Source organism: Gossypium raimondii, chromosome 7, assembly GCF_025698545.1.
Source record: "Gossypium raimondii isolate GPD5lz chromosome 7, ASM2569854v1, whole genome shotgun sequence".
Classification (NCBI taxonomy): domain Eukaryota; kingdom Viridiplantae; phylum Streptophyta; class Magnoliopsida; order Malvales; family Malvaceae; genus Gossypium; species Gossypium raimondii.
In genome coordinates this window covers 27462689-27474577 of record NC_068571.1, presented here as the reverse complement: position 1 = coordinate 27474577, position 11889 = coordinate 27462689, and the positions used below count along the sequence as shown (strand labels likewise).

At 36.2% G+C, this 11889-nt stretch overlaps 2 protein-coding genes across 2 annotated transcripts; both read right to left on the bottom strand.

Annotated features, from left to right (window-relative positions):
* Positions 1 to 3727: 3727 nt before the first annotated feature.
* On the bottom strand, positions 3728 to 4273 carry LOC105797935 (uncharacterized). The gene has a single exon (XM_012627804.2). It carries the CDS (start codon positions 4271 to 4273, stop codon positions 3728 to 3730), a length of 546 nt encoding a protein of 181 aa, XP_012483258.1.
* Positions 4274 to 6388: 2115 nt separating this feature from the next.
* LOC105797944 (uncharacterized) lies at positions 6389 to 7505 on the bottom strand. Its single transcript, XM_012627813.2, has 2 exons — positions 7181 to 7505; positions 6389 to 6991 (listed from the first exon to the last, which is right to left on the bottom strand). Exons 1-2 carry the CDS (start codon positions 7333 to 7335, stop codon positions 6670 to 6672), a joined length of 477 nt encoding a protein of 158 aa, XP_012483267.1. The 5' UTR covers positions 7336 to 7505; the 3' UTR covers positions 6389 to 6669.
* Positions 7506 to 11889: the final 4384 nt, after the last annotated feature.

Genomic DNA, 11889 nt, shown 5'->3' with positions numbered 1-11889 from the left:
AAATTCAATAAAGCAACAACTGGTGCCATAAAGAAGCGGCCATAAACTGGAGAGTCTTGACCGATTTGAAAGATCATTTAATGTAGTTGAAATAACTGAATTTTGGGTTGTTCGATCAAGTAAGGGAAATTCGATGGAATTCATACTCAATGTTATTATTATTTTGACTTTTTTCTTTCTTTTTATTATCTGAATATTCAGGAACTAAGACCATTCCAATGCTCCTTTTCGTCATGCATAAACTGAACCAACAATTAGGATAAGCACGAAAATGAAAGCTTCTATGAATATGGGTACCCCCAATACATTGAAACTCATTGCCCATGGATAAAGAAAAACAGTTTCAACATCAAAAACAATAAAAACTAGAGCAAACATATAATAACGGATTCGAAATTGTAACCAAGCATCGCCCATTGGTTCTATACCCGATTCATAACTAGAAAGTTTTTTTGGATCTAATTGGGACTAAAACTCCAAAAATTAGAAATGCCAAAATAAGAATAGCACTTGATATTATTAGAAATGTCCAGAAAATATCATATTCGTAAAGCAGAAACATAGACGAACTACTATGAATGTGAAAAATAGATCGGATTAGTCGCTTCGACCTGGAATTCATTGTCAAACTGTTTGTTTAGTCAAAACAACAATTCAGTTTGATCGAATCGTCTAGTTTCACTTGTTTGTTGTGTTTCCATGTTGCATTTTAAGATTTATTGATTGGAATTAATCCTATTTTATTTACATTCCACTTATTTCGATTTCATTTCGATATAGTACTAATTTGTATAGTACTAGTATAAATATATATTTCTACTATATATAGTATAATACTATACAAATCCAAAACAAGTAATACTTTTTCGTTTTCACTTCATTTGATTTTTCTAAATAAAAGGAATTCTAATATCTACCTAATATCTAATATTTATTAGAATTTTAGAAATAAAAACTTTTAATTGAAATTCTATTTATTCTAAATAGAAATTGAAATTATAGATTTTGAATAAATAGAAATTTTTATTTTATATCTATTTATATAGAATCAATCTAAAATCAATCTACCATGAGGATTAATTAAGAAAATGGGTTTTGTTTATTTTATTCTTATCCAAGAATAAAAAAGAGTGATTGGATCCTTTGAAATGCGCTTTTGTTTTCGTGGTTATACTCGAGTGATCTCCCGTGAGCGAGCTTATGGGAATGATTTGAACCAAGCAACTGAAGCGACCAATTCCAATCAACAAAGAATACAATAATTAGGAAAAAAACTATACAACTTTTTATTTTTAGTTGTATTTGGATATTCTTTATTGTTTTAGTTTGCTTTAGTTTTAAGAATATTATTTTCATTTCATTTTTCTTAATTTAATAAATTTAATGAATATTTAAAATTAATAAAATAGAAAATTCGAAAATATAAGGCTATACGGACTCGAACCGTAGACCTTCTCGGTAAAAGCAGATTGAACTGATTATTATCAAAATGATTGACCTATTTCAAAGACCCAACATGCATTTTTTTTTGCATTGGGCTCTTTCATTAACGATAGAAATATCGGTTAGTCTACCGTATATATATATTTTTCTAACAAAAAAAGAACACGGTTCCGTGTGTTTCGATTCATTGTGCTCGATTCATTCTCGATACATGAGCACTTCCAAAGTGTTTCAAAGAGGGAAGGGTTATCTTGACGTAGGCCCGCTTCGCCTAGATCAACCTAAGTTAAATGGAGTCTCTACCATCCCGATTAAAAATCAAACATGAAACTTCATACACCTTAAGAGTCATAGGACGAAAAGAGCATTTTTGAGGTCCTTATACTCATTATGCCTAGCATTGAATAGACCGGGTACTCACCCTATCAATATCTCAAATCATGATGGGTTCAATTCGGATCTTGCCTAAACAGCACCCAAATCGGACCGAACCATTTGTCAGGCTATTATTCTCTTTTTCTACCCACATTCTTTTATTGATTTTCTATCTTTTTCATCCTATTCTATTTTCGATTTCAATTTTCAAATTTTTCGTTAGATCAAAATCTGATTTCACTTTTGATTGTATTTGATTCTATTGAATCGGCAGAATCAAAATAGGATGTATAAACGAAAGCTCTGTTTCCACGAAAATTTTTTTGATTAACCAACTCATTACGAAATCGGTTGATAGCCTCGACTCGTGTCCTAGCCCGTCTGAGAGCTAGATTTGCCTCTTGCCTTTAGCTTTCCTCAAGTTAGTTTCCGCTATTTCAAGAGCTTGCTGAGCTTCTTGTGGATCAATGTCACTACCCTTCTCCGCATCATTTACTAAAATAGTGATTTCATTGTTGCCTATTCTAGCAAAACCACCCATCGAGCCATCGTTAACCATTGGTCGTTAAGGCGTATTCTCAAAATACCTATATCTACATTTGTGGCAATAGGCGTGATTTGGTATACGCCAATTTGTCCACTATTAGTAGATAAAATGATTTCTTTCACTTCGAATCCCAAACAATTCGATTAGGGTAAGTACGCAAAGATTTAAGGTCATTTCTTCAATTTGCTCTCCATTTCTAAGTTCGTAGCCTTCGCAGTAGCTTCGTCGATGTTACCTACCAAATAAAAGGCTTGTTCGGAAGACCGTCTAATTCTCCGGAAAGGATCAATTTAAATCCTCTAATTTTCTCGCTAGACCAACATATTTCCCGGGAACCGTAAATACTTCCGCTACGAAAAAGGGTTGTGATAAGAAACGCTCAATTTTTCGCGCTCTTGATACTGGTTAAGCGATCCTCTTCGGACAATTCGTCCAACCCAAGGATAGCTATAATGTCCTGAAGTTCTTTGTAACGCTGTAAGGTTTGCTTAACCCTTTCCGCAGTTTCATAATGTTCCTCACCAACGATTCGAGGGGAAATGACCAAATTCGCTCAACCCAAATATACAAATACTAAATTGATAGAAATTTATTGTTATAAATAATACAAAAATTATTTTTTCACTATACAACAAAATCGTATTCTTAATCAAAATTTTTGAACAATAAATAGTCTACAACTGGATAAAACCGACCGCGTTTTATGCAAATGATAAATTAGATTATCTTTCAAATTATTACTTTATTTGTTGATATTCATCTTTTATCATTATCAACAAAATAAATTGATATTATTTTTAAAAATAATTTAATCGAAATAGCCAAAGGAGTGTCTATGGAATATCAATCTATTTTAATTTATTTAAGGATAATTATCGTCTAAGGACCATAGGTAATTAATCACTTTATTTTACAAGCTTTTATTAGAGTTAAACTCGAATTCCCAGCTCAATATCGAAAGATAATAACAATGAATCACCATTTCAAAACTGCCAAGTCTCCATAACCGTCTTCAAAGTGCGGAAAGAAGTGCCAACATTTAAAACCACACTACAAGGTACCCGAAAGCTGTGCACTACCAATCTTTACTTATTTTTAAGGCAAGCCCCAAATTATTCACCATTAATAAAAGCATATCGGAGAATTGATTGGATTACTATTCTCATGTGATCATATGCTCGATGAGTGAACATTAAACCAACATCAGAAATTATTTGAGCTGTATTCATTCATCTATTGAAAATCAGTATATACATTAATCAATTTATTTAAACCATTTAAATTGTCTTCATTTGATAATCTTTTCCCTTACAGTCGATGAATATTTGAGATAAAAACTAGTATTGGGGTAATTAACAAGCGCTACAAATTACGTGCTATAATTTCCTGACGCTCCATTTCTGCTCGGAAACTTGCAATGAATTCCTCAGCTCTTGCATCTATTCCATACAGCATAGGCGATGCCAATCCCACCGACTCCAACTTATCATCTCCCTGCTTTTCTCCTTCATTGCTTGTTCCAGCCTCTGCAGCTTCATCAATGAGCTTCTTCTTGTTCTTCTCTAATGGCTGCTGATGAATATACTCTACCACTCCACTCACCGGCGCATCTTTAAACAGCTTATCTATGTAAACCGGTGCCGCCGCTTTATTAACGGAGAGGTAGTACCGTTGGTACCCAAAAGGAAGAGCACGACGTCTCCGGCTGCTCTTAAGCTGAAGGCGTTGCCCTAAGAACAATGAAGGCCTTGTAGTTTTGGAAGCAGCTTTTTGTAGCTTCTTCCCATTATTCTTGGGTTTTTTGAAAGCTTTGGATTTGTGAAGCTTGTGTAGTCTGGTTTGAAGTTTGGAAGTAAAACTTTTCCATGCCTTCTTGGCTGGAGGAAACCTTATGCTGAAGCAAGACATGAACAAAGAGATGGAAAGATGAGAGCAGAGATCCGCTAAAGGGTGTTAAAATTGCTTCTTTATAAAAAAAGAATTATAATGATAACAGATAGCTTAGAATATTTGCTCTTATTCGTATTCTCTCTGTGTCTTTATGGGAGTCGCTTAGGTATTACGCTATTTGCTTGACGCAAGAAATATTAATAAGATAGTGGGAAAATTGGTGGCCGTAAAGTAAACTTTGTTTATTTGATTAAGATTAATAAACCAGCTTAGATACTAAGCTAATGCAACCGACAAGTTGGAAATCACATTTTATCCTTCAACTAACCATTTGCAATTTAAATACTATTTTAAATTGTGCTTATATTTAATAGCAAAAGAAATAAACTGTAATTGAAGTTCAGTGGAAGTATGCGAAATCTATGTACTAAGACAAGAAAGGAGAGAAGTTTTTTTTTAAAAGCAAAAAGAAAAGATGAATATTTGGATTAGTAATTGGGTTTATTCGAAAAATCATGTTTCATCTTCATTAATTGTTGGAAATTACAGCACAAAGTATACAAGTAACAAACAAAATCGTAAATGTAGAGAGGTTTTTGAATAAGAAAACAAGTAAATCAAATTGGCAATAAAAATGAGTGAACCTAATTGTTTCTAATCTTTATGTTTAGTTCTACTTTTTCGATGTCATCTTCAAATAATTTCTAAGCCTTTTTCAGGCTTAATTATATTTCTATCTATTCTTTTACACAAGGACCTTTTCCACGCAACACATATAGGTTATCTTGCCTTTGCAGTTTCCCCACTTTTTTGGTTATTATAAAAGTATTGCAACAGCCAATGATCAGTCGTCATTGCTGATAAATGTTGAAGAGCATATTTTCTTTATGCTTAACCATATAAGACCAAGTTTTGAACTTTCTTTCATGCCACTTTTGTTGCGCTTGGAAAATGGAGTGTGTTAGATTCTATAGCCGGGGAAGTTTCAGAAAGCATATGAACCTAAAACAAACATGAAAACAAATGTAAGAAGCAACACAAGAAAAAGTTGTACAAAACTCTCACCCAAAAATAACATAAATGTTGTAGGAAGTTAGAAGATGACATACAAAAATAACAAACTTAATTGTTCAGCTGATTAAATTTCGTTTTTTACGGCAATATAACAACTAAGCTGTAATTCAAAGTCACATCGAGCAATATAGTTTCCTTTTTTTCTCTTTTCAGCAGTCATTCCCTAACGCTGCCTGCACAAAAGATGCATATAATCTTTGCATTCATCACTTTGGGAAAAATGGGAAACCAGTAAGGGTTTGGTTTATGAGTACAACAAACCAAAATCGCCTGCTACATGCTTGCTTGAAAGTTAATAAAGTGGGATCTATTTGGATGCCTTGATATGGATTTAAAATCAAAGCAATATACTAATGAGACACTGATTGTATAAGCAAAAACTCAAAGTTTTGAGATCTTGAATGCCTAATTTCTAGTCTTACATGCTAGTCTTACAACGTATGAACGTTATGTGTGAGTTTTTACCCAAATTATTTTGGATCTAAATCTCACCATATATAGATCCTACCTGGGTATATTCATATTTTCAATCCGTTGTACTTCGTTTCGAGTTGAATCTACTTCTAATTGATCCAACATATATTGACTTGTCATTTGTATTGTAGTTATAATTATATTTGATGAGATGACTCGGTCATGGAACAAATCTTTTGTGTGTAACAATGCATAGGTTCTTCAAGACCTGGTTTAATTTGCATTTCCTTGCATAAATTAAATGTGCATGAAAGCAAGAGAAATAATTTGCCTTTTAGGGTTATACCATTTTTTTACGTCAACAGGTCCAACCCTGCACTATTTGTTAACATCATGACGGGCTTTAAAAGAGTAAACGACCAGCCATCATCTAATTTTTCGACACTAATAAGGGCCCCAATTTCCCTTGAACATTTCTGCTACTACCAAACAATAGCTCTCGCCATTTCCATTCTCTCTACTCGCAGTCCCAGTGAGCACAGCAATGCCGGCTCCAGCAGATTACTAGGACCCTGCCAGGCCCCTCACTTATTGCAATACGAAATGAAGCAAAATGTATTAGAAGAAACAATATGCACCATGAGATTTAAGCAAAAACATGAAGAATAAAGCTGATTTCGGGTCAAGGGAAGCTGGAAGAATCAACACAGTACACCAGCAATATTAAGTTCCCAATAATCCTTCAATACCTCGACATGCATGAGCGCCTAAAAGGACCAATGAGAAATATCTTTCATCGAATTCACATTTAATTTGCGATAATCTACCAAATTGACAAACTAAAAATAAAAAGAACAGAGTCGTACTGCTTCAAGCAAAACTAGCTTCTCCTATCGCCTTTTAAGCTAGTATCAACCCGAATACTACTAAATACAAGCATCATTGGCAACGGAAAAGCGTCTGGTTAGGCGTGCTGCGGCATATTCCGAGACCAACCCTTGAATCATCAGAGTCTTCACTTCCCACGCCGAGTAAGGGAACCCTTTCCTCGCATACGAGTTCAGCAATGCAGCACTCGCCTGCTTCAGCAGCTCATTGAACACGTTCCCTTCTTCATTCACAGCCCTTGATTCCAACAATGTCATATCCGATCTGTACCGCTCACTCGCTCTCGACCCGAATACGTTCGATACCGTTGATCCCTGTGGGACCATCCTTGGCCACGCCTCTCTCCTGCTGCTCCAGAACCTGCGGATAAGTAAAGCTCTCAACATTTCGCATCCCCCCAACTCAACTCGGTGCCATAACTCACCGAGACAATATTAAAAGAAAACACTTTCTTAAAAACTGTTTGGTTTCTGGGTAACTGTGAAAAATACCGAAACAAATAAGCATATTGATATTCTTTATGGGTTTTAAGAGAGAGAAAGGGCTTACTGAGGAGTGCATTTTCCTCGGGTTCTAGAGTAGAGAAACCCAGAGTGCCGTTTTAGAGTTGTTGTGGTCGTAGTAGATGATGAGACGGCTGCAAAGCAGGTGAGAGTGAGGAAGAGAATGAGTCGACTCAGTACAAGAGATATAGCCATTTTCATAACTTGTTCCAAGGAGTAGATCTAGAAGTGTTCCATTCCAAGGGAGGAGCCGAACCGCTGTTTGGGATCTGATGGGTTGGGGTGATTTTTCTTGTTGGGTTGTTCGAAACGTGGTGCAGTGCAGATAACCTGCTCCCTACTTCAAACTTACTTTTCAGTTGAGACTTGAGGAACTGTTCTTCATATCACGTGGCTACATTTTTCGAGATGGATTATTTTATTAAATTTTCTTTTGGACATGTTTGCCCTTAATCTTCCTAATATTTTACTGTTATTTAGCACGATTAAAAAATACAAAAAATTATATATGTTTTATTAAATGGTACATATGTGATGTAAATGGAGGGCAAATTACACATAAAAGTCTATTTTTTTAAAAAATTTATTGAAATGGACCCGGTAAATAATTATTTACCGGAAAACGCGTCCACATTAGTGCGATGTCAGGAGACGTGGTAGGAAAACGCGTCCCTGAGGAAGCGTTTTGCCTACGTGGACAAAAATTGCTCCCTCAAGGGCGCGCTTTATGTCCAAGTAGGCAAAACGCTTCCTGAAGGACGCGTTTTGCTCGTGTCTCCTACGGTAGGGTTTTGGGTTATTAGTTTAGGGTTAGGGTTAAGGTTAGGGTTTTAGTGTTTTTAAGTTTAGGGTTTTAGAGAAAAATTTTAAATAAATAAGGGATTAGGGTTTGTTAATTAAATTAATTAATTTTTTTAAAATTGGATTAGTTTTCGTGTTTATTGTTTTTAAGAAAAATCAAATAAATTAGGGTTTAGGGTTACTTGAGTAATTTAATTAAAAAATTTAAAAATCGATTAGGATTTAGAGTTAAGGGTTTTAAAGAAAAATTAAATAAATTGGAGTTCATGGTTACTTGAGTAAATAAATTATAAATTTATAATAAATTAGTTTAGGGTTTAGTGTTTAGGGTTTTTAAGTAAAAACTCAAATAAATTAGGGTTTGGGGTTTACAATTACTTAATTAATTTATTTGTTAATTTAAAGACACTCCCACGTGGACGCGCTTTTGCTACAGTGGCTCCTGAGAAAATAATTTCGAGTAGACATTTCTGAGCAAACAGTGTCAAAAACGCTTTAAGTAGGATACTTTGTCAGCAGAAGTACTGAAAAAAGCTCTCACGTAGACGCGCTTTTGCTACAGTAGCTCCTAAAAAATGATTTCGAGTAGACGTTTTTGAGCAAACAGTGTCAAAAACGCTTTAAGAAAAATGCTTTGTCAGCAGAAGTACTGAAAAAAGCTTCCACGTGAACGCGCTTTTGCTATAGTAGCTATTGAAAAAATAATTTCGAGTAGACGTTTCTGAGCAAACAATGTCAAAAACACTTTAAGCAGGATGCTTTGTTAGCAGAAGTACTGAAAGAAGCTCCCACATAGACGCACTTTTGCTACAGTAACTCCTGAAAAAAGCTCCCACGTGGACGCGTTTTTGCTATAGTGGCGCATGGCCTGAGGCTATAAGGAAGGCAAAATTTTCCCTCAGATTGCATAAGTTACTTACGGCAAAAAAAATTTAGAGAGGCTAAGAAGAATAGAAATTGAAGATAAGTGAACGTATTAGTGCTGTTATTTACTATGATGGTGAGGTTTGCCACACCGAGAACGGTGTTGTTTTTTGTCGGAGAATACAGTGCGACTGGTTTTTAACCAGAACATATATTTGACAGAACTTCGTAAAAGAATTAGGCGTAAAATATTCAAAACGACGCCAATGAAAGTTCTGTCTATTACGTATCGATTTTGTTCTACTGTTGGTCCCGTGACATATGACTCGTTTGACATAAAAGGTGTTCGTAGCTTGAAGGCAATGGTGCAAACTCTTCTCGCTAGTGGAGCACCGTATATTGAGTTATATGTACAATTTACATCGCCAAATGATGCACTTGCGACTGGTGTTCGAGAGGTATACACAACCCCTGCCTGATACTCGGTTAGTGGGTTACAAAACACGGAGCAGCCCATGTTTGGTAGCGGTGTGGAATACACAACCCCTACATGACACTCTATCGGTGGATGGGACATGCACCTCGGTGGGTCGATGTTTGATGCTGAAAATACGTACTGGGGAACAGCATTAACTTCTACTGGTTAACAATCTACATCCAATTAGGGACGTTATGAAACGCTCAGAAGAAGGGATGATGTACTCCCTACGACATCCACCGGTGAGGGGACCTCGTATGTTGTAGATGATAGTGGGTTAGAAGATGACTCTGACGTGGATCTACCTCGAGAGCCCGGGCCCGATGGTGCAGAAGTTGGATTATTTTCTGAACCGGAGCCTATTCCAACCGAATCTGAAGATGTTGAAGGGGGTTTAGATGAAGAAGAAGATCCACGATTGGCATACTCACATCCAGCCCACATGCATATTGTCGATCTGTCAGCATATGATGAGTTGGAGTTTCCAAACCTACCACACCGGTTGCATGATAGTACAAGTTTAGTACTGGATTCGATTGAATTTGAAGTTGGTAATCAGTTTTTCAACAATGATAGTTTTATTGGTGCTTTGAAATAACATAGCATCAATAAAAGCGTTAACTACCACATCGTTAAGTCCAAAACTGATAAGTTTGAGGCAACGTGTGCAGTGCAAGATGGTACATATTCATGGAAAATCTACGCCTTGTTAAGGAAAAGGACAGGATTGTGGGAGATTAAAAAGTACAAAAGTCTACATACATATACTGTAGGTACAGTATTTAGGGTTTCTGAATAATACTGTTATTATGTAATGTTGCATTATTTAATGTACTCTGTTTATAGGTATTTCACAAGATCATCTCAAGATGGATTCAGCTATGTTAGCTAGCTTGATACTGCCCATAGTGAAGGCAGATCCTAGGACTTCAATACTGGTGTTAATTGCCAATATTCGTAGCCAAATAGGGTACACGCCCTCTTACCGCAAATGGCAGTAGTGTCAAGTGCTAGAGAGATACGTCCCAGGTTGCATAATGGACCTTCAAACCGAACATTCATACTACAACGATCGATTACTACGTGGATGCCAAGTGTTCAAACGCCTGTTTTGGACTTTTAAGCAATGCCGAGATGCATTTCTATACTGCAAACCATTGGTACAAATTGACAATACCTTGATGTTCGGTAGATATACCTATCGGCTATTGGTAGCAGTGGCACAGGATGGCAGTGGGAGAATTCTTCCACTTGCGTTTGCAATAACACTGAGGGAGTCAGCTGATGACTGTGATTTCTTTCTATCTAGGTGAAGGAGGCATGTGTGGCCCCAACCTGACATTTGTGTTATTTCAGATCAGGGCACCGGCATACTAGCTGCAATTGATCGACAGGAAAGCTTATGGCAACACACACACCATCGATATTGCCTAAGGCACGTTGCTTCCAACTACTATAGGCAATATCCATCTAAGAGTGAACGACGACAAGTGACCAACATGAGTATTTAGTCTCTATTAATATAATTACATTTGTCATTTTAAATTTATTCTAATTGAAAGAGTGATATGTAATATTCGCTATGAACTTATATTGGCAAGGTATGAAATAAATAAAGACCGTTTTCATGAGATGTTGTCAGTTTTGCGTTCAATTAACGGCGAAGGCGCGGACTACCTTTGCAACATACCTTTCGAGCTGTGGGCACAAGCATACGATGGTGGCCTACGATATGGTCATATGACTTCAAACCTAGCTGAATGCATAAATTCTATTATAAAAGGAACGCGCCATCTACCGATAACATCGGTTGTGCGAGAGACATATTTTCGTTTAGCAGCCCTATTTCTAAAACAAGCAGGGAGTTATGCAGGCTAGATGCAGAGAGGCCATGTATGGTGCAGTAAGGTAGTGCAAGAAATTAACAAGGCCAAGGCGCGGGCGAACACCATGCACTCAGTCTGTCACGACTGAGAGAACTTATGGTTTCGCGTAACAGAGTTTGACAGACCGCACGAAGGTGTTATTGGTGGGCAATATCGGGTACACTTACGAAATAAGACTTGCGACTGTGGGATGTTTGACACACTTCGTTATCCATGCGCTCATGTAATTGCAGCTTGTCAGAATCTCAGTCTTGATCCGATGAGCTATGTCGATGAAATCTACAAATTAGAAAACATGTACAACGTCTGGAGATACGTATTCCCACCGGTCCTAGATGAACGTAAGTGGCCGTCTGTATCGCTTGCTCCCTTTAAGATGTTACCGGATAGAGAATTACGTCGCAAACCAAAAGGTCGACCTTACTCGACTAGAATACGTAACAATATGTATATCTAAGAAACAACCAGTCAATATAAGTTGTGCTGATGGTGTAGGAACCCAGGCCATACAAGCTGATCATGCCTAAATCGCAATAGTTGAACGTTATTGTAAAAAACTTTGTATTATTTATATTTTGTTAAATCAAAAATTTCCTTATTTAAAACGTGCCAGTGTAAAGAATTTCGATTATATTAAAAATATTAAAGTAAATTATAGTTACTTTATTCAACATATTGTCTTGTTTAAAAGAATCTCTATTATATTAAAAATATAAAAGTAAATTT